General features: G+C 46.3%; 1 protein-coding gene across 1 annotated transcript; it reads right to left on the bottom strand.

The window, feature by feature from the left end:
• Positions 1–3,156: 3,156 nt before the first annotated feature.
• GLOD5 (glyoxalase domain containing 5) lies at positions 3,157–14,821 on the bottom strand. Its single transcript, NM_001313807.1, is given in 4 exon segments — positions 3,157–3,491; positions 4,564–4,719; positions 10,914–11,051; positions 14,731–14,821. Coding segments are annotated over 4 exon segments (483 nt in total). The 5' UTR covers positions 14,794–14,821; the 3' UTR covers positions 3,157–3,365.
• Positions 14,822–21,257: the final 6,436 nt, after the last annotated feature.

Raw genomic sequence — 21,257 nt, 5'->3', positions numbered from 1 at the left:
AAGACATTCTTAGTGTCTCTAAGCATGAGCCATGTATGCTTCCTTTTCTTCTATGCCATAGTATTGATACCTATGAATCCTCACATATTGGTCAGGAAACCCGAAAGACAGATAATATTCTAAAAATAGCCTCGAACTAGTTGTCAGGAGACTGTTGTCTCCAGAATCCAGGACTGGAATTCCGTTGTCCTTGAACTCCTTTGATTAACCAAGTGTACTGTGCTGTCATTCACCTGGGCCTTCACCAGCCATGTTTCACAAGCTCTTTGTCTCTTTGACTTTTTTCCTTTTTTTAAGATTTTATTTATTTATTCATGAGAGACACAGAGAGAGACAGAGGGAGAAGCAGGCTCCCTGTAGAGAGCCTGATGCAGGATTCGATCCCAGGACCCTGGGATCACAACCTGAGCCAAAGGCAGGCACTCAACCACTGAGCCATCCAGGTGCCCCTGTCTCTGTGACTCTTGGTCATCCTTCCCAGGTTAGGTCTCACACATGACCTTCGAAGAGCTGCTCCCAAGCCTGGATTGGGTACACCTTGGAGCTTCAGCATGCTGTTCTCATGATACTTATTAAACTGTATATTAATTTCCTGCTTTACTGGACACTTTCGCCCACTAGCCTGGCTACAGGCTCCTGGAGTACAGGTACCACGTTCTGTTTACTTTTATATGCCCAGTGCCAAGTAAGTGCCTGGCCCATGGTCAGTGCCCTATACATTTCTAGAGTAGAGAATGTAGGCATCTCTGGTCATTAGTTTCCTCATTGGTGAGTGGATTGGGTTTGCTGACTTTATGGAAGATGCCTAGTAATAAAATTTGTTATTGTAGATTCTTGTACTACTGTGCTTCATCTGGCTATCTATCATCTATTACTAGGAGAAATGTGTGGTATCTATATCACACTGAAAACAATCTGTATTACCCATAGTTTATATTATTTTAATAAACACTTAATTGTGAAGCTAAGCAAATAATAAAAAAATAATAAAATAGGCAGGAAACCTGCTAGAGCTTTTGGCAGAGCCTTTCACAGCTGAAACTCACATCCTTACACATCTTCTCTTCCCAGCATTATTGGGGCTTTATAGGGGTTCACTCATAGGGTCTGGCTGAGCCACCAGCTGGGGAGTATTTTGAGACCAGAGTCCACAAGACTAGGGGCTTGCTCACCCCAGGAGACTGTCAGGCTCCTTCATCCATCATTCATTCATTCAGGAAGCCCTACTCTTCCCTTTCCTCTCTGCCTGCCTTGTTTCCTGGTTCATCCTTGTTTTAGAACTCTAAATGTCCTCAGACCTCTTCTCTGGTTGACCTTCTCTCTCTCTCTCTCTCTCTCTCTCTTAAAGATTTTATTTAGAGAGAGAGGCAGAGACATAGGCAGAGGAAGAAGCAGGCTCCCTGTGGGAAGCCTGATGGAGGACTCAATCCCAGGACCCCAGGATCACAACCTGAGCCAAAGACCAATGCTCAACCACTGAGCCACCCAGGCACCCCAACATTTTCTCTCTTGGTGGACGTGTCCAGTCTGTCTTCGGAATAGCTCCACAATCTAACCACTTTTTATCACCTCCACTGCCAGCACCAGCATCACTGGCCTGGACCTCGAGGGCCCCCTGCTCCTGCCTTCTCCCCTACTGCCTGTTTTCCTCATAGCAGCCAGAGGGAGCCCGTTAAATCCTAAGTCAGATCATGGCCCTTCTCTGTTCACAACCCACCCTTCCTTCCGTGGCTCCTCTGTCACTCAGAGTAAAAGCCAGAGTTCTCTCCCAGGCCTGCAAGACCCTAGGTGATCTGTCCCCCACTTGCTGTCTGACTTCACCTCCTGCTGCTCCGCCCTCCTTACTGCTCCTCGCTGTTCCTCGCATACCCCACCCATCCCTGCTTCAGGGCCTTTGCACAGGTTGTTCTCTGCCTGTTCTGCTCTTCCTCCAGCTGTCGGTGGTGCAACTCCCTCCTCTCCTCAGATATGTGCTCAAATGGTTCCTCAGTGAAGATTCCCTTGACCACCCCGTTATACATCAGAAACTGCCCTGTCAAATTTTACCTGCATTCCCTCTTTCCCATGTTTTCTTTTTCTCCAAAGCATTTCTCATCCTCTAACATACTTCATGTTTTCCTTAATTTTATTTATTCTCTGTCTCTCCCGCTAGAATGGCAGCTCCCAAAACCTAGATAGGCTTATTTCTTCTGTTCAACATGGTCTCCCCCATGTCTGGAACAGGGTTAAGTACACAGTAGGTGCTCAATATATGTTCACTAGTTGACTGAATGGATGGTGTTGGGGAAAGGGAGGACAGAAACAGGTAAGATTTGTCCCTGTCCTATCTACTCTGTCAGGAGCTGAGCCTCAAGATGAGTCTGGGATGCCTGGGTGGCTCAGCAGTTGAGCATCTGCCTTCGGCTCAGGGCGTGATCCCAGGATCTGGGGTCGAGTCCCACATCAGGCTCCTTGGAGGAAACCTGCTTCTCCCTCTGCCTGTGTCTCTGCCTCTCTGTGTGTCTCTCATGAATAAATAAATAAAATCTTGGGGATCCCTGGGTGGCGCAGCGGTTTAGCGCCTGCCTTTGGCCCAGGGCGCGATCCTGGAGACCCGGGATCGAATCCCATGTCGGGCTCCCGGTGCATGGAGCCTGCTTCTCCCTCTGCCTGTGTCTCTGCCTCTCTCTCTCTCTCTGTGGCTATCATAAATAAATAAAAAAATTTAAAAAAATGTAAAAAATAAATAAATAAATAAAATCTTTACAAAAAAAAAAAAGAGATGAGTCTGGACCCACCAAATCCAAAGGCAGAAGGTACTGCAATCACCTGAGGTGTGATCAGATAAGGCACTCCAGGAAGAGGCAGTATCATCTGGAGTGGTCCTTGAAGGCTCTGTGGGACTCACAGAGGTCTGGAGGCTCAGTGAGGCATCTGGGGTAGAGGATACAGCAGGCAGCACTTGGAAGGGTTGAGGTGAATTCCAGGAGGATGAAAAATTTATGGGCTCAGTAACAAGGAGAAATCTTTCAGGGCCCTGAATCCCAAGGGGATGACTCTGGATTTGGTCTTCAGAGATGTTCCCTGGTCACCAACCCCCAAACAGTTCAGAGACCTCACATCCTAGGTGAACACATCCATACATAACACCAAGATGGTAATAACAAAGAGCTCATATTAATTGAGACATTATTTATTAGGGGAAACTTGGGGGATATTCAGACAGGTAGTTTTGGTTCCAAACCCAACTCAGTTCCACCCCAGTAGGAAGAGTGAAGTGCCGAAGTCATCAGTCCTTAGAGATCTCTGGGCTTGGGTGAGAGTTTGCAGGAAGGAAGGGAGAGGGAGACATGGCGGGGAACAGAACAGAGAAGGGCCAGCCTCAATTATGAGGGGATATAGTTGGACACCTCAATGAGGTTTCTGTCAGGGTCTCGGAAATATATGGACATAATAGGTCCTTTGGCCCCTGTTCTGGGGACTGGACCCTCCTCAATAGGGACCTCACAAGCCTGAAATAGGAGGAGAAGACAAAAGTCATTCATCACAGTCCATGTATGAGACCAAAATTGAATCCTGAGAAGGCCCCTGAACTCTTCCTGACTTCATCTCTGGCCATTCTTCCCTCTCACTCTGCTCCAGCCACAGATCAGCTGCCTGGGCTTCACCACTGTACCAAACTGCCTCAGTTTCCTCATCTGTAGAGTGGAAATGATAATGGTACCTAGTATTATCTAGTAAGTGGTAGAGCCAGGATTCAAACCCAGGTAGTCTGGACCAAAGTCCATAATCTTAACTCCTCTGCTTTCCCCACTTTACTTCCGAACTAACCTTTTTCGCTGATACTTTCCAAAGAAAGATTATAGGCAAAACCCAATCTGTGTTCCCCAGATGGAGAAGCAGTGCTTCCTTTACGTGAAATCATTTTAGGTTTTAGAGGGATGCCAAGTTAATATTCCCTCTTCAATCCTATTTCAATCCTTTTTTTTTTTCTCTTGTTAAGTAATCTCTACACCCAATGTGGGACTTGAACTCACAACTCCAAGAACAATAGTCGCATAATCCTCTGACCAATCCAGCCAGGACTTTCAATCCTCCTAGTTATACCAAGAAGAAAGCCTCTGGTAGATGCCAACAAGTCCTGGGCACCTCCTCAACCATTTGCCAAATCTCCCTTTGTAATGTCAGGCCCAGAGGGTTCAGAGAAAGGAAGTGGGTAGAATCTAAATGACTGGTGTTTTTATAGCTATTTGTTTTTACAAGTTAACTTCCCTTGTGTCAAGATATAATGGGCGTTTCACATACTCAGTCGAATTTATGCTTTTTACAGAAATGCGTTTCTGTAAGAAGAATTTAGGTTTTTTTTTTTTTTACAAGAACGATGTGCTCTTTCCTTTTAAAATAGATTTGTTTACCTAAAACAGTGATGTCAGCAGAAATAATGAGCAAACAGTTGTGTACAGGCATTCTCTAGAAGTGACAAAACCTGTTAGACCTGAAGTTTGAGGAAGACCTGCCTGAGTCTTGCTTCTGTTTTTGCCATATCAGCGGCAGCTTTCTCAAAAAAAATGTTGTCCAACTTACCTTGAGGTGCTGGACCATTTCCTCCAAAGGTACTTCTGTTATCAGACATATATCCAGGGAGCCAGGAACTGGGTGAGCAGCTTTGGGTTCAAATTCCTTTCCCACCTCGTGGAGGTTCAATTTCTGATCTCCAAAACACAATGCTTTCCGGTCACCCTATGTGGGGAGGAAGAACAATAGAGGACTAAACCCCCAAGATGAGTGTGAGGCAAAGCCCCCTCCCTACCCCAGCAAGGTTAAAACAAGGTCCAATGAGGCTTTTAATTAAAAGCAACAGCCCTGGGGATCCCTGGGTGGCTCAGCAGTTTAGCGCCTGCCTTTGGTCCAGGGTGTGATCCTGGGGACCCTGGATCAAGTCCCACATCGGGCTTCCTGCATGGAGCCTGCTTCACCCTCCGCCTGTGTCTCTGCCTCTCTCTCTCTCTGTGTGTCTCTCATGAATAAATAAATAAAATCTTTTAAAAATTTTTAAAAATTAAAAGCAACAGCCCCTTGCTTCACCGCCATCTCATTCCTTAAAGGCAACTGCTTTCAGCATGTGTGTGTGTGTGTGTGTGTTTATGTATTTCTTCTGGAAATTATTTGCATTATCATCAAATAATATGTAAATACTGCCCATGGCAGAGACAACAATTTGTCTTAATATACATTTACTTAGTATACAATATAATATACATCTCTCCTTTTTTTCTTTTTTTGGTATATTTTTTTATTGGCGTTCAGTTTGCTAACATATAGTATACCACCCAATGCTCATCCCATCAAGTGCCCTACTCAGTGCCAGTCACCCAGTCACCCCGTCACCCTGCCCACCTCCCCCTCCACCACTCCTTGTTCGTTTCCCAGAGTTAGGAGTCTCTCATGTTCTGTCACCCTCTCTGATATTTCCCACTCATTTTCTCTCCTTTCCCCTTTACTCCCTTTCACTATTTTTTATATTCCCCAAATGAATGAGACCATATAATGTTTGTCTTTCTCCAGTTGACTTACTTCACTCAGCATAATCCCCTCCAGTTCCATCCACGTCGAAGCAAATGGTGGGTATTTGTCATTTCTAATGGCTGAGGAATATTCCATTGTATACATAGACCACAGCTGCTTTATCCATTCATCTTTCTTTTTTTTAATTTTTTTTGATTATTTATTTATGATAGTCATACAGAGAGAGAGAGAGAGGCAGAGACTCAGGCAGAGGGAGAAGCAGGCTCCATGCACCGGGAGCCTGATGTGGGATTCGATCCCGGGTCTCCAGGATCGCGCCCTGGGCCAAAGGCAGGCGCCAAACCGCTGTGCCACCCAAGGATCCCCGCCATTCATCTTTCGATGGACACTGAGGCTCCTTCCACAGTTTGGCTATTGTGGACATTGCTGCTATAAACACTGGGGTGCAGGTGTTTCAGTTTTTCACTGTATCTATATCTTTGGGGTAAATCCCCAGCAGTGCAATTGCTGGGACGTAGGGCAGATCTATTTTTAACTCTTTGAGGAACCTCCACACAGTTTACCAGAGTGGCTGTACCAGTTCACACTCCCACCAACAGTGCAAGAGGGTTCCCCTTTCTCCACATCCTTTCCAACATTTGTTGTTTCCTGTCTTGTTACTCTTCAGAGTGTAGGGATAGAGGGAACATTCCTCAACATCTTAAAAGCCATCTACATAAAGCCCACTGCAAATATCATTCTCAATGGGGAAACACTGGGAGCCTTTCCCCTAAGATCAGGAACACGACAGGGATGTCCACTCTCACCACTGCTATTCAACATAGTACTAGAAGTCCTAGCCTCAGCAATCAGGCAACAAAAAGACATTAAAGGCATTCAAATTGGCAAAGAAGTCAAACTCTCTCTCTTTGCAGATTACATGATACTGTACATAGAAAACCCAAAAGAAAAAAAAAAGAAAACCAAAAAGACTCCGCCCCAAGATTGCTAAAACTCATACAGCAATTCGGCAATGTGGCAAGATGCAAGATCAATGCCCAGAAATCAGTGGCATCTCTATACACTTAACAATGAGACTGAAGAAAGAAATTAAGGAATCAATGCCATTTACAATTGCACCCAAAAGCATAAGATACCTAGGAATAAACCTCACCAAAGAGGTAAAGGATCTATACCCTAAAAACTACAGAACACTTCTGAAAGAAATTGAGGAAGACACAAAGAGATGGATAAATATTCCATGCTCATGGATTGGAAGAATTAATATTGTGAAAATGTCTATGCTACCCAGGGCAATTTACACATTCAGTGCATCCCTATCAAAATACCATGGACTTTCTTCAGAGAGTTGGAACAAATCATCTTAAGATTTGTGTGGAATCAGAAGAGACCCCGAATAGCCAGGGGAATATTGAAAAAGAAAACCAGAGCTGGGGGCATCACAATGCTAGATTTCAAGCTGTACTACAAAGCTGTGGTCATCAAGACAGTGTGGTACTGGCACAAAAACAGACACATAGATCAATGGAACAGAATAGAGAACCCAGAAATGGCCCCTCAACTCTATGGCCAACTAATATTTGACAAAGCAGGAAAGGACTATCCACTGGAAAAAGGACAGTCTCTTCAATAAATGGTGCTGGGAAAATTGGACAGCCACGTGCAGAAGAATGAAACCAGACCATTCTCTTTCACCATACACAAAGATAAACTCAAAATGGTTGAAAGTTCTAAATGAGAGACAATCCATCAAAATCCTAGAGGAGAACACAGGCAACACCCTTTTTGAACTTGGCCACAGCAACTTCTTGCAAGATACATCTATGAAAGCAAGGGAAACAAGCAAAAATGAACTATTGGGACTTGATCAAGATCAAAAGCTTCTGCACAGTAAAAGAAACAGTCAACAAAACTAAAAGACAACCTACAGGATGGGAGAAGATATTTGCAAGTGACCTATCAGATAAAGGGCTAGTATCCAAGATCTATAAAGAACTTATGAAACTCAACAGCAAAGAACAAACTCTCATTTTTTTCTTCTAAACAACCCAATTTCAAAGGGGTCAATTGCCCACCTTTAAAAAGCCTACATTTGGGATCCCTGGGTGGCGCAGCGGTTTGGCGCCTGCCTTTGGCCCAGGGCGCGATCCTGGAGACCCAGGATCAAATCCCACGTCGGGCTCCCGGTGCATGGAGCCTGCTTCTCCCTCTGCCTGTGTCTCTGCCTCTCTCTCTCTCTCTCTCTCTCTGTGTGTGTGACTATCATAAATAAATAAAAAAAAAAAAAAAAAAAAAAAAAAAAAAAAAAATAAAAAGCCTACATTTCCCAGCATTCCTTGCTGGGGGCGGCCATGTAAGATGGACTGGACAGGGAGATGTCACAAAGGTTGTGGGTGGAGCTTCTGGGAACCTCCTGCTCCCCCTGAGCTGGCACTTCTCGCCCATTCATTTCCTTCTTCCCAGCCAAGGCTTGATCCTCAACTTTCTACAGAGGTTGTTAAATGAAAGAAAAAACTCGATCTTCTTTAATCCACTGTTAGTTGAGTTTTCTCCTATGTGACTCCAGATAGTACCTGACTGATAATGGGCAGCTTTAGACATTTTCACTCCTCTCCCTGCTCTGATAAGTAAGAATTTAGCCCATCTACGTTAGCCATCTACATTACTACCCCTCCTAATAGAATTCTATCATAATTTGTAGTTCCTCTTTTAGTTGCTTTATAACTATTTATTTATTTATTTATTTATTTATTTATTTATTTATTTATTTTTGCTTTATAACTTTTTAAAACCCCACTTGCATCTTTATGTTTTGATAGATGAACTACAGACAGCTAGTATCTCATTGGCCCTCCTGTCCTCTTCATGTCACCTCCCTCTCCACCTCTACCATTTCTTTTATCATGTTCCTTTTTCTTTCTTTTCTATCACCATGGTGGATACCACATCCATTTTTCAGAAAATGATCTTATATCATATGAGTTACAGTTTGGCTGAGCATAGAATTCGAGGTTGTAGGTTATTTTCCCCCAGCCTTTTTTTTTCCCCCACGGCCTTTTTAAAAAATATATATTTTCTTTATTTGACACACAGAGAAAGTGTGCACACAAGCAGGGGAAGCTGGAGAGGGAGAACCAGACTCCCCGCTGAGCAGAGTCCGGCACAGGCTGGATACCAGGCCAAGATCATGACCTGAGCCAAAAGGGGATGCTGCACCTAATGAGCCACCCAGGCACCCCTCCCACAGCCTTTTATTTTATACTTTTAAAATATTTTATTTATTTGTGAGAGACACAGAGAGAGAGGCAGAGGGAGAAGCAGGCTCCATGCAGGGAGGCTGACTTGGAACTCGATTCCAGGTCTCCAGGATCGCCCTGGGCTAAAGGCGGCGTTAAACCACTGAGCCACCCAGGCTGCCCTCCCAAAGCCTTTTAAATATGTTTCTTTGTTGTTTTCCTGAAGCTGGTGTTGCTATTAAGTCCGATGTTAGGGACGCCTGGGTGGCTCAGCTGTTGGGCTCCTGCCTTCGCCTCAGGTCATGATCCCGGGATCCCGGATTGAGTCCTGCATCGGGCTCCCTGTGAAGAGCCTGCTGATGGGGCACAATTCTACTTTTATGCATAGCATTCCATGTTAGTTTTATTTAATTTTTTAAGGATTTTATTTTTGAGTAATCTCTACACCCAACGTAGGACTTGAACTCACGACTCCAAGATCAAGAGTTGCATGCTCTACCAACTGAGCCAGCCAGGCACACTGTTAATTTTAAATGTTTACCCTGTTTGCCATTCCATGGGCCCCCTTTTTTAAGATTTTATTTATTCACTTGAAACAGAGATACAGAGAGAGTTCACATGAGCAGAGGCAGGTGTAGGGGCAGGGGGAGAAGCAGACTCCGTGCCGAGCATGGAGCCTGATGGCAGGCTGGATCCCAGGACCCAGAGGATTATGACCCAACAAAGGCACACACTTAACCATCTGAGCCACCCAGGCACCACCTCCCATGCACTTTTTCAATTTAAGACATATTTCCTGAGATCCCTGGGTGGCGCAGCGGTTTAGCGCCTGCCTGCCTTTGGCCCAGGGCGCGATCTTGGAGACCCGGGATCGAATCCCACGTCGGGCTCCCAGTGCATGGAGCCTGCTTCTCCCTCTGCCTATGTCTCTGCCTCTCTTTCTCTCTCTGTGTGACTATCATAAATAAATTTTAAAAAAAATTTTAAAAGTTAAGAATTTGAAAGAAAAAGACATATTTCCCATCTTTAAAGTCATTTGAATTCTCAAGAAGTATTCATTCCCTTTTTTTCTGTGGCTCACTCTCTTTCTTGGAACCTTTCTTTCACCGGTTCCAAACTAGACTGAGTGTTTGATAGGTAGCTTTCTGGGATCTTCCTCTTGGGATCCACTGTGTCCTGACTTTGATGTCTTTTCTACACCTGGCTTAATCACTCATTTTAATGTATCATGCTCTCAAGTAATTTTCAAAGCAAGTGGGCAAAGTTTCTGACTCTTTATGTCTAAGTTTTTTTAAGTGAACTCTAAGCCCAATATGGGGCTCGAACTTACAACCCCGAGATCAAGAGTCACTGAGCCAGCCATGTGCCCCATATATCTAAGAATGTTTTATTTTATACTCACCTGGATTAATAGTTTGGCTCGACATAGAATTTTCCCCTCAGAATCTTGAAATTGTTCTACTGTCTTCTGGTCTCTGATGTGACTCTTGGGCAATCTGGTATCTGCATATTTCTTTTCCCTTTGTAGTTGAACTACTTTTCTTTTTTTTTTAAAGTAGGCTCCATGCCCAACATGGGGCTCAAACTCATGACCCTGAAATCAAGGGTGGCATACTCTGCTGAGCTTTTTCTTTTCTTTTTATTTTTTTTAAAGATTTTGTTTATTTATTCATAGACACACAGAGAGAGGCAGAGACACAGGCAGAGGGAGAGGGAGAAGCAGGCTCCATGCAGGGAGCCTGATGTGGGACTCGATCCTGGGTCTCCAGGATCACACCCCAGGCTGCAGGCAGCGCCAAACCGCTGCGCCACCGGGGCTGCCCGAGCTTTTTCTTTTTAAAGAAAAAGCCTCTCTCTCTCTTTTTGAAAAGTCGTAGGATATTCATTTCCACTTTGATGTCCTGTAATTCCATAAGAACATATCTAAGTGTCAATGTGCTTTCTGTATAAAGACTGGGAAGTTATTTTGCATTACTTTTATGGCAATTTCCTCCCCTCCCTTTTCTCTATTCTTTCTCTTGAAGTTCCACTCTTCAGAGTTTGGAATCTCCTACATGGATGCTTTAAATTTTTCTCACAGATTTCCTGTGGGTTTTTTTTAGGGGAGGGGGGTTAAAAGTATTATAACCAAATTCTACTTCACTTACAGTTTGTACTTGGGAAAGCAATTACCTTGAAAGTTGTGACTTCCATGCCCAGGATCTTGGAATAAAACATGGTGGTGTCTTTGATACTCTTTACTGTCATCACGATGTGGTCAAGTCTACTGATAAGACATGATGAAAGAGTCTGACTGCTGTTCCTCCATGACTTAAAAAAAAAAAGAAATTCAAAAAAGATCACATTGCCACTGGTCACACCCATGTTTCCTGTTTCCTTCTCTTCACCTCTCCTCTCTTCACAAGTAGTATATTTCCTCCCCACTCCATTTCCAGGGGAAAGTCCTGGGAGGAAACTTGTGTAGAGTCTTATCACCCTTGTGTGGATTCACAAGAGTCTACCATGACCACTCTTTTCTGTTTTCTTGTTCTCTTTCCCCTTGTAGAAGGATAGAGATGAAGTTAAGGGAAGTGGAGACCAAGACCAAACCCTCTCTTTTTGTCCCCAAGCTGGAATTCTTCTCTTTTGCCAGAAATGATAAGACCTAGAGGAGGCCTAACCCTATGAGTACAAGCCCTCCGTTGGCCGGTTTAACCCAGTCCCCTTTTTTTCTCACTCCTTAGCTATGCTAGGACAGGAAAGGAGCATCTCAGACGGAATAAATATTTCTTTGCATATGTGTTTCCAGATCCACCTTGACACCCAGTGGGATGGCATACCTCCCTGCTTCTTACTTCCAGCCATCTGCACACTTCCCACCTGCTCTTTCTCTTGATTTGCATTCTTTAGTAATTTATATATTTACTTTACATCTGCTACAGGATTATAAAGTGTCTGTGGTCTGGCACTATAGCAGAGTATAGCAGTTAAAAGAACAGGACAGCCCGGGTGGCTCAGCGGTTTAGCGCCACCTTCGGCCCAGGGTGTGATCCTGGAGACCTGGGATTGAGTCCCACTTCAGGCTCTCTGTATGGAGCCTGCTTCTCCCTCTGCCTGTCTCTGCCTCTCTCTCTCCCTGTGTCTCTCATGAGTAAATAAATAAAATCTTTAAAAAAATAAAAGAACAGATTTTGGGTGCCAGACTGATGTTTAATTAATCTGTCTGTGCCGTGCTTTCCCCTTCCATAAAATGTGCATGATTTTATACATATAAGATTTTTAAAAGATTTTATTTATTTATTCATGAGAGACACACACAGAGGGGGCAGAGACATAGGCAGAGGGAGAAGCAGGCTCCCCACAAGGAGCCCGATGTGGTACTCAATCCTGGGATCACGCCCTGAGCCAAAGGCAGACGCTCAACTGCTGAGCCACCCAGGTGTCCCTATACATATAAGATTATTGTGAACATTAAAAAAAAAAAGAGTTGGATTTTTAAGGGCTTAGAACAATGCCTGGCATGTAGCAAGTGCTATAAGAGTTAACGGTGATGGGGGCACCTGGGTGGCTCAGGTGGCTCAGTGGTTGAGCATCTACCTTTGGCTCAGGTTGTGATCCCTGCATCCTGGGATTGAGTCCTGCATCTGGCTCCCCTCAGGGAGCCTGCTTTTCCTTCTTCTTATATGTCTGCCTCTCTGTGTCTCTTGTGAATAAATAAATGGGGAAAAAAAGAGTTAACGGTGATGATGATGATGTTGTCATGATCATCTTGTTAAATTTCAGACTCCCTACTGTGGTTCCTAGTCTCTACAGCCTCATCCATTTCAAGCTACATTGTTCTTTGCCTGTTCCTCATAAAGGCGATCTTTGTATCTTTGGCCTCAGGGCCTTATGCATATGCTGATATCTCTCTCTCTCTGACTAGAAGATAAGCTACATTAGGGCAGAGATTTCTCTCTGTTCCACACTGTGTCCCAAACAGCTAGTAGATATTCAATAATATTTGCTCAATTAGTGGATATCTACAACAGTTAGGGCCCAGTGCCTAGCACAAAGTCTGACTATTCCATTCCACCCTATGCTATTTGATTCATTCTGTTCCACTGTCTTCAATTCCATTCAAACCATTACATTTTAAACAACCGATTTCACTGAGCCCCAGCTTAAAAAAAAATACTGTGCTGTTCTATTCTCCTGAGTGGAGGAAGCATTAGTAAAGTTGCTGAGCTCTGCTGTCCTCATGGATACAGCGGATCCAAAGGGACACACAAGCAATAGAATGAGAAATTGACTGACCTTTGGACTCCATTAAAAAGAAAGTTGTATGTTGGGCTCCACTGAAAATAAAGTTTAATGTTAAAAACCTTTTAATGTCTGTAGGATCTGTAATAGCACCCCTTTTCATTCCTGATATTGGTAGTTTGTATTTTTCCCTTAATTGCCTGAGAAAAGGGCAGCGCCGGTGGCGCAGCGGTTCAGTGCCACCGGCAGCCCAGGGTGTGATCCTGGAGACCCTGGATCGAGTCCCATGTCAGGGTCCCTGCATGGAACCTGCTTCTCCCTCTGCCTGTGTCTCTGACTCTCTCTCTCTCTGCCTCCCTATGAATAAATAAATAAAATCTTTTTAAAAATTGCCTGAGAGAAAACAGAAATTACTAATATATTTTTTAAATATTTTATTTATTCATGAGAGACACACAGAGAGAGGCAGAGACACAGGCAGAGGGAGAAGCAGGCTCCCTGCAGAGAGCCCGATGTGGGATTCGATCCTGGGTCTCCAGGATCATGCCCTGAGCCAAAGGCAGACCCTCAACCACTGAGCCACCCAGGGATCCCTTCCTTCCACTTTCTAAAGGTTCAATTTGCTGTTCCTTTTCCAGCTTCTTGATATGGAAGCTCAGGTCACTGGTTTTCAACTTTCCTGATCTATGCATTTAGAACTATAGATTTCCCCCTACATGCCACTTTAGCCACACACACCCTCCTCCAATTTTGATAGTATTATTGGAAATCAACTCAACCCATTTCTCCCATTTTTATTTTTTTTTAAGATTTTGTTTATTTATTCATGAGAGACACACAGAGAGAGGCAGAGACATAGGCAGAGGGAGAAGCAGGTTACCTGAGGGGAGCCCGATGTGGGACTTGATCCCAGGACTCTGGGGTCATGACCTGAGCCAAAGGCAGATGCTCAACCACTGAGCCATCCAGGTACCCCTCCTCTCACTTTTCAATGCCCTACCAGCTCAGACTCACTCCCCAGATACCATTTTGCAGACAAGGAGCTCCAGCCTCACAAATTCAAGGATGAGTCTTAAAGAACCAGAAGAAAGGCCAGTGTGGTTTAGAATCCAAGAGTGAGTGAGGTATGAGTACATGGGGAAAGCCAGGGCCAGATAGTTCCAGGTTGTTAAGGTGAGTTTAGGGAGGTGGTTTATAAAAGGATCATCAGGACATAGTAGTCATATAAGTCTTACTCTGTGCCAAGCCCTGTTCTAAGCATGACAGGAAGTATGGTTTATTCCTCACAGTAGATATCTCTATATAGTAGGGTGCCCGGGACACCGTGCCTTCCCTCCTGCCTCCTATTTTTCTACAGAATCGTCTTCAAGGTCTCCTTCAGGGTGCCAGGGGCCCCTGGAATTCTTCTGGCCAACCTCAAGGTCAGCGCCAGGTTTCCTGGCCCCTTTCCACACTTCTCCATCAGGACACTCCCACCCAACTGGCTCCCTGAAGCCACCCTAAGGGAGCAGAGCGGTCAGCCCTCAGCCCAGGCCCATTCTTGAAGACATGTTGCTGTCTGGCCACATTAGAACAGGGCCTTTCTGTGTCCCTCTGCTGCCCTCTGCTTGTCTTTGAAAGCAGAAGAGACAGGAGGACGGGGGAAATGGGTGTCAGCACCCTAGGACAGCCCACAAAGAAGAGAAGCTGGTTACCGGGCCTGGGCTGGGGCATCCCCGGCCTTGGTGTGAACACCTGTGCCCCCGGGCCCTGGGACCACCTCACTCACCTGCTTCTGGCAAGTTCCGCCCCACATCCTGGCTGCCAGCCTGGAGGGCAGATGGTGCAGCATGGCAGGCTAGGTGTCCTTGCCCTGAAGCCTCCAGATAACCCTCTGGCTCAGCGCCTGGAGATCAAGGGTCAGGAATGGGAGGGCCATGGGCTGAGGAATGCTGGTGGTGACAGGGGTAGGCGGTGCAAGTACAAGTATTCTGAAATAAAACTCAGGGCCTTAAGGGGCACCTGGGTGGCTCAGTGGCTGGGTTTCGGCCTTCAGCTCAGGTCATGGTCTCCAGGTCCTGGGGTTAAGTCCCACATCAGGCTCCCCACGGGGAGCCTGCTTCTCCCTCTGCCTGTGTCCCTGCCTCTCTCTCTCTCTGTCTGTCATGAATAAATAAATAAAATCTTAAAAAAAAAAAAACTCAAGGCTTTGAAAGTAAAAGCTTGAGGTCTGACGTTGGCTCAGGCTGCCATAACAAAGTATCACAAACTGGGTGGCCTGAAATTAATTTTCTCGCAGTTCTGGATGCTGGAAGTTTGAGATCAGGGTGCCAGCAGGGTCATGTGCTGGTCAGGTCTCTCTTCCTGACTTGAGGATGTCCCCCTTCTCTCTGTGTCTTCACACAGTGGAGAGAAAGAGCAGGCTCTCTGGTCCCCTCTTGGAAGGGCACTAATCCCATCATGAGCACCCCACCCTCATAACGTCATCTAAATCCTAATCAACCCCCCCCCACACACACACAAAGGCTTCACCTCCTAACACCATCACTTTGGGGGCTGGGACTTAAACATATGAATTTGGGGGGAACACAAGCATTCAGCCCATTACACGGTGTACGTGTAAGGGATTACTTTGTAATAGCAGAAAATTCACCCATCCTAAGTGTGGTGAGGGGATTCTTTATTCTAGGGTGTGAGGCCTCTGGTCTGTTTAAGCTTGTGTCCCTGGGGTTTGAGATCTCTGATACATTTGAGATTCAGAGTTTGTATCCAGGGTGTGAAGTTAGAAGTTGTCTGAGTTAGGTATGACCACTGACTTATGGGTCTGTTTCTGAGGCAAGATCTCTTAAGCTATTAAGTGTTCTGTGTCCCAGGGTGCAATGTTTCTGAATTCTTTTGGGGTGTGAGCTTTGAGGTTTGCCCCATCCCTTACCAAGCCCTCTCCCTCCACTGCTGGGAGTCAGGGAACATTCACTAGTCCCAACGCTGCTTGCCTTACCCTGAACTGAGTTCTCTTTCCCTTGGGGGTTACTGGTCTAGCCCCTGGGGCATGTGAGTTTGAGATTCTTATTCCTCTGCACACCCCAGATACCCCACCCCAACACACACACAAGTTCTCTTGTGCTATGTGTATTGATTTTAGCATATGATTTTTCCTTATAATACATGAATATAGGTTTGTATAAAAGGTTTCAACAGTACATTAAGTATATGGACTACGGGGTCATCCCCACCTCCATGCTCCAAACATTACCACTGAGGTCAGTTTCTGGTGTTTACACACACACACACACACACACACACACATACACACAACCACGGTAACCAGCTCCCACCTGCTCTTCCTTGTTAACATTCTGTCCCTGTGGAAGGCACCCCACTTCCACAGGCACACACGGGTCCCACTCATCCTGCCACCTGTGCAGCCTCGTGTGTGCTCTGTGGTAGAACACAAACCCCCAGCATTCATTTCCCTCTGCAGTCATCATTGGCCATATGTGGAGATTTACAAGGTCGATCCCAATTGTTTGCTCCTACCAGCCTGTGCACACGGCCCTGAGAAGGTGTGTATGTGCTAGATGGAGTTAGAAGTGGAATTGCTGGGTCAGAGGGTTCATTCAGTCACCAAACCAAAGGAGCGCGTTCTGTGCACCAAGTGCTGTTCTAGATACTGGAGCGGCATCAAAGAACTGGACGGACAAAAGTCCTTGCCCACGTGGACCTGACATGCTAGAGGGTGTTAAAAAGTTGATTTCTGTAGATGTTTCACATCCTGGAAGGCTTTATTCCCATCAGCAGTGCCTTTATTGGCTCCCTCTCCACCACTCTGCGGGGTGGGGTCTGTGGCAGGAGGCTGGCTGCTCTGGCCTTTGTTCAAGGTCTGGGGCTGGCACGGTCTGTTTGGGGATGTAGACATACGTGTGTGTGGCTGGGGAGGAGGATAAGGGAATTCAATGGTCATCTGGAGAGGGTGAGGGGAAATAGGATTAGAAGAGGCCACTTAGGGGCACCTGGATGGCTAGTGGTTAAGCATCTGCCTTCGGCTCAGGGTATGATCCCGGGGTCCTGGGATTGAGTCCCTCATCAGGCTCATTGCGGGGAGCCTGCTTCTCCCTCTGCCTATGTCTGTCATGAATAAATAAATAAAATCTTTTTTAAAAAAAGAAGAGGCCACTTAATGGTGTGGGTGGGAGCTAGGGACAATGGTCCACTGAATGAGGCATGAACAGCCCCTCACAGGTCACACCCACAGAACATGCACAGGTGCAGCAGCACTGAAGAATCCAGTAGTACTGTCTTGGAATATACTATAGTGAGACTGTTTTGTGGACACCCCTTGGGTGTGACTAAACCTGGGGTCACACAGAGTGGGGTGTGAATACTCCCGGGGCTACATGGACAGGGGTGTGGCCACCACATGAAGTAGTATATAAACTGGGGGCGGACAGCCTTAGGTTACTCAGATGGGGGTCTGGGCAATCCAGAAGTCACACACACTAGGGAGTGGATACTCCTTGAATTGCACACACTGGAGACTACACACTCTTGGGGTGACACAGAATGGGTTGTAGACATTTCTGGAGTCAGATTGACCAGTGTGTTGACACTACATAGTCAAACAAACAGATGTGGATGGTCCTAGGGTCAAAATGATTTGTGTGTGACACTTCTGGAGTCACGCGTGCTAAGGAGGAGACATTCTGGAGTCACCCAGACTGGCTAGTAGACATTCACAGGGTCACACATATCAGGGTGTGGACATCCCAGGGGTCAGATAGCAGGTTGGATTGGGGAGCTTTGGGGGTCACTCAGACAGGGATATGGGCACTCTTGGGCTCAGACAACCTAAGGTGTAGACAGCTATGAGGCAAGAATCAGTGGGTGGGGATAGACATGGAGTCACAAAGATGGGGGTTTGGACATTCCTGGAGTCACTTATGCTGGAGTGTGGACAGACATAGGGTCACTCAGAGTTGTGAACACTCCAAGATGTCTATTACACACATTGGAGAGTGGAAATCTCTGGGGTCACCCAGAAGGAGTTTGGGACACTCTTGCCATTAACCACACTGGGGCATGGAGACTCCTGAAATCACACACATTGTGGATTGGGTTTCCCCTTGTGTCACGCAGATTAGGGGGTGAACATCTATGGTGTTATACAGACTGAGGAGTAGACACTTCTAGGATCATAGTGACGGAGGTGGGGACAGTTCTTTGATCAAACAAATGATGTATTGGCCCCTCTCAGTTCAGAAACAGATATAGACACTCCTGTGGTCACACAGAGACATTGAGGGACACTCCCTGGTATAGACTTGGGAGTGGACACTGCTGAGGTCAGAGACTGCGGTGTGGGTGGCCCTGGGCTCAAACAAACCAGGATGCAAATTCTTTTGGGTCACATAGACTGGGTGTGGACATCCCTGGCATCACACAAATGGGTATTTGGACACTAATGGGGTCACATAGAAAGGAGAGCAGACTGTCATGGGGTCACAAACGCTGGTCACACACCTCTGGGGTCACTCACATAAGGCTTTGAACACTCACTATCATAGGCTAGGGTGTGGACACTGTTGGTGTCACACGCCTTGGGGGAGTGGCACTCCCAAGGTTACACATACTGGTATGTGGACACAATTGTGGTCACTCAGATTGAGTTTTGGACACTCCTGAAGTTACGCACAGGGCTGGGAACGCTTCTGGCATCACACACGGGTGTGTCCATTCATGCTGTCACACAGAATGAGGAGGGAATGAGGCCAGAGGTGTGCATCTGGTGGCCCTGAATAAGAGGGGAAAATTCCAATACTCCCTGCTAAAAGTAATTCAACAAGGAGGCCATTAGGCTGGGGTGACTCTGATGCCTTAGTAGCCTCAGTTAGTGAATGGAAACCTAAGCCAGAGCAATGCACTTGCATCCAAGACACCAAAACTTAAGAACAACCATCACAAACAGCCAACTGGGCTTTCCCAGGTGAGGCAACTGCTTCAATCATAGCTGATCAAATAATCTCGTCCCTTTGCTCCCGCCTGCCCCATGGAAGACTGTCCCCAGCTCCTGTTGGAAGTTCTCCTAACCACTTCCAGTTTGGCACTCCCCAGTGCGATTGACTTAAGCTCCAACAAACTCCTGAAGATTTAAACGTGCCTCAGTTTATCTTTTAAAAAATATTTTATTTGTTCATAAGAGACACAGAGAGAGAAGCAGAGACAGGCAGAAAGAGAAGCAGGCTCTCTGCAGAGAGCCTGATGCAGAACTCGATCCCAGGACCCCAGGATCACAACCTGAGCCGAAAACAGACGCTCAACCACTGAGCCACCCAGGCGTCCCCCAGTTTGTCTTTTAACACCCCGGAGCCAAGCACAGAACAGGCTCTAAAATGTGGGCCTCACCTTTAGTGTACGTGCTGCCAAAGCGAGCACTGGACTGCACAGACTGACTCTTTTCGGGGGTAGTGGGGATGCCCAAAGAAAAACATCTGCAATCTGTTGCTTGGGAGGTCTGCAATGGTGCTTTCTCCATTTGCTCTTTGTCCATCTTTTGGAGGGCTAGAGCCCCAGCAGAGAGTAAAGTCACACTACAAAGAGCGTGAGGTCCTCAGCTGCCACACTGGAGCCCACCTATCCACCAGGAACAGCCACATTCATCTATGAGGGGAGCAAGAAATAAATGAGTATTCCTATGTGAAACCACTGACATTGTGGGGTTCGTTTGTCATTTCAGAATCCCCAAATACACAGTGTTGCTGCGTGGATTGAATCCTCCATTGGAATGGGCTCTGAAAGCTGAGGAGCTCATGGAGGGGGATGGGGTGGACTCTTCCTCCAAGAGGGCTTCCTGGCTTCCAGGAGCTGTTCGTCCTTCCTTTTTTTTTTTAGATTTTCTTTATTCATGAGAGACACAGAGAGAGAGGCAGACACATAGGCAGAGGCAGAAGCAGGCTCCCTGCAGGGAGCCCGATGAAGGACTACATCCCAGGATCCCAGGATCACGACTGAGCCAAAGGCAGATGCTTGACCACTGAGCAACCCAGGTGCCCGTTCATCTTTCCTTTACGGTAGGCAGAGCTCTGGCCAGGGGGAGGGGGCTGGGCGGGCATCTGTACTTCCAAGTCAGACACTGGCTCCATTGCCTGGGTGGAGGCTGGATGTGGAGCCCCGTTCTTCAGAGATCTACGGGTGAACAAGGTTCTGGTGCTCTCTGGCTGGGCCAGGCTTTAATACTGGGCCTCAGGGTGCATCAAGAGTTGGTATAATTCAGCTACTCCTTTCCACAGATGGATTAAAGATAACTTTGGCTTCACTAAACAGCTCCAACAGCAGAATTCTTTTCCTCCTTAGAATGGAGGCCCTTGCTGTGGAGGGACTGAAACCTCACACGCTCCCTTCCTGCTCACCACTGGCCCAGGACAAGTCCCAGAGGAATCAGTGGGCAGCAGGTAGGGCTTCCCAAATCACGGCCACTTTCAGGGTCATTTGATGTTCCTACAAGCATAGGCCCATGCGATGTACTGGGACAGCATTTGTTTGAGAGTATATTCTACCCCAAAGCGAACGCCTGCCTTTCCACCAGACCCAGAGTTTGTGAGGACTTGAAGGAAGACATTTAAGCCACATAGGCTCTGGGCACCTGAGTGGCTCAGTGGTTGCCCGTCTGTCTTTGGCTCAGGTCATGATCCTGGGGGCCTGGGATCGAGTCCTGCATCCGGCTCCCTGCAGGGAGACTGCTTCTCCCTCTGCCTATGTCTCTGCCTCTTTCTCTGTGTCTCTCATGAATAAATAAATAAAATCTTAAAAAACATAAACCACATAGGCTATGTTGCTCAATTTCCTTGGATGAGGAGGGTGTGCTAGGACCTAGCCTGGCTGTCCCAAAGGGTGGTTAAGAGATTATATGACGAGGGTCTTTCTTAGGCATTCTTTCCCCTGTAACTAACTGAAAGCTCTGCTAAAGTGTCTTCTAGTGAAAGGGGTTTATTTTCTCCCATTACCAGAAAATTCGAGATTGACAGTCTCAGGCTCAATGATAATTGTAAGCAGAGTCAAAGTTTCCTTCCCTCTGCATCTTGACCATCTTTAAGCATGCTGACTTTTTTCTTCATGGTTCTTACCTCATTGTTGCAAGAAGGCTGCTGTACTTCTAGACCTCACGTCTGTATCTGATGCAGGAAAAAGGGTTGGTTCAGAACAAAGGCTTTCTTCTAATGAGGCATTGTCTTTTTATTTGGCCTGAACAGTCCTCCCTATGGATTATCCCTTACATCTCATTGGCCAAAACTGCACCAAATGCCACCCCCTCCCCCATTTATC

The sequence above is a fragment of the Canis lupus genome, chromosome X (genome assembly GCF_011100685.1).
Source record: "Canis lupus familiaris isolate Mischka breed German Shepherd chromosome X, alternate assembly UU_Cfam_GSD_1.0, whole genome shotgun sequence".
NCBI lineage: Eukaryota > Metazoa > Chordata > Mammalia > Carnivora > Canidae > Canis > Canis lupus.
This window is presented reverse-complemented; position numbering and strand designations above follow the sequence as displayed.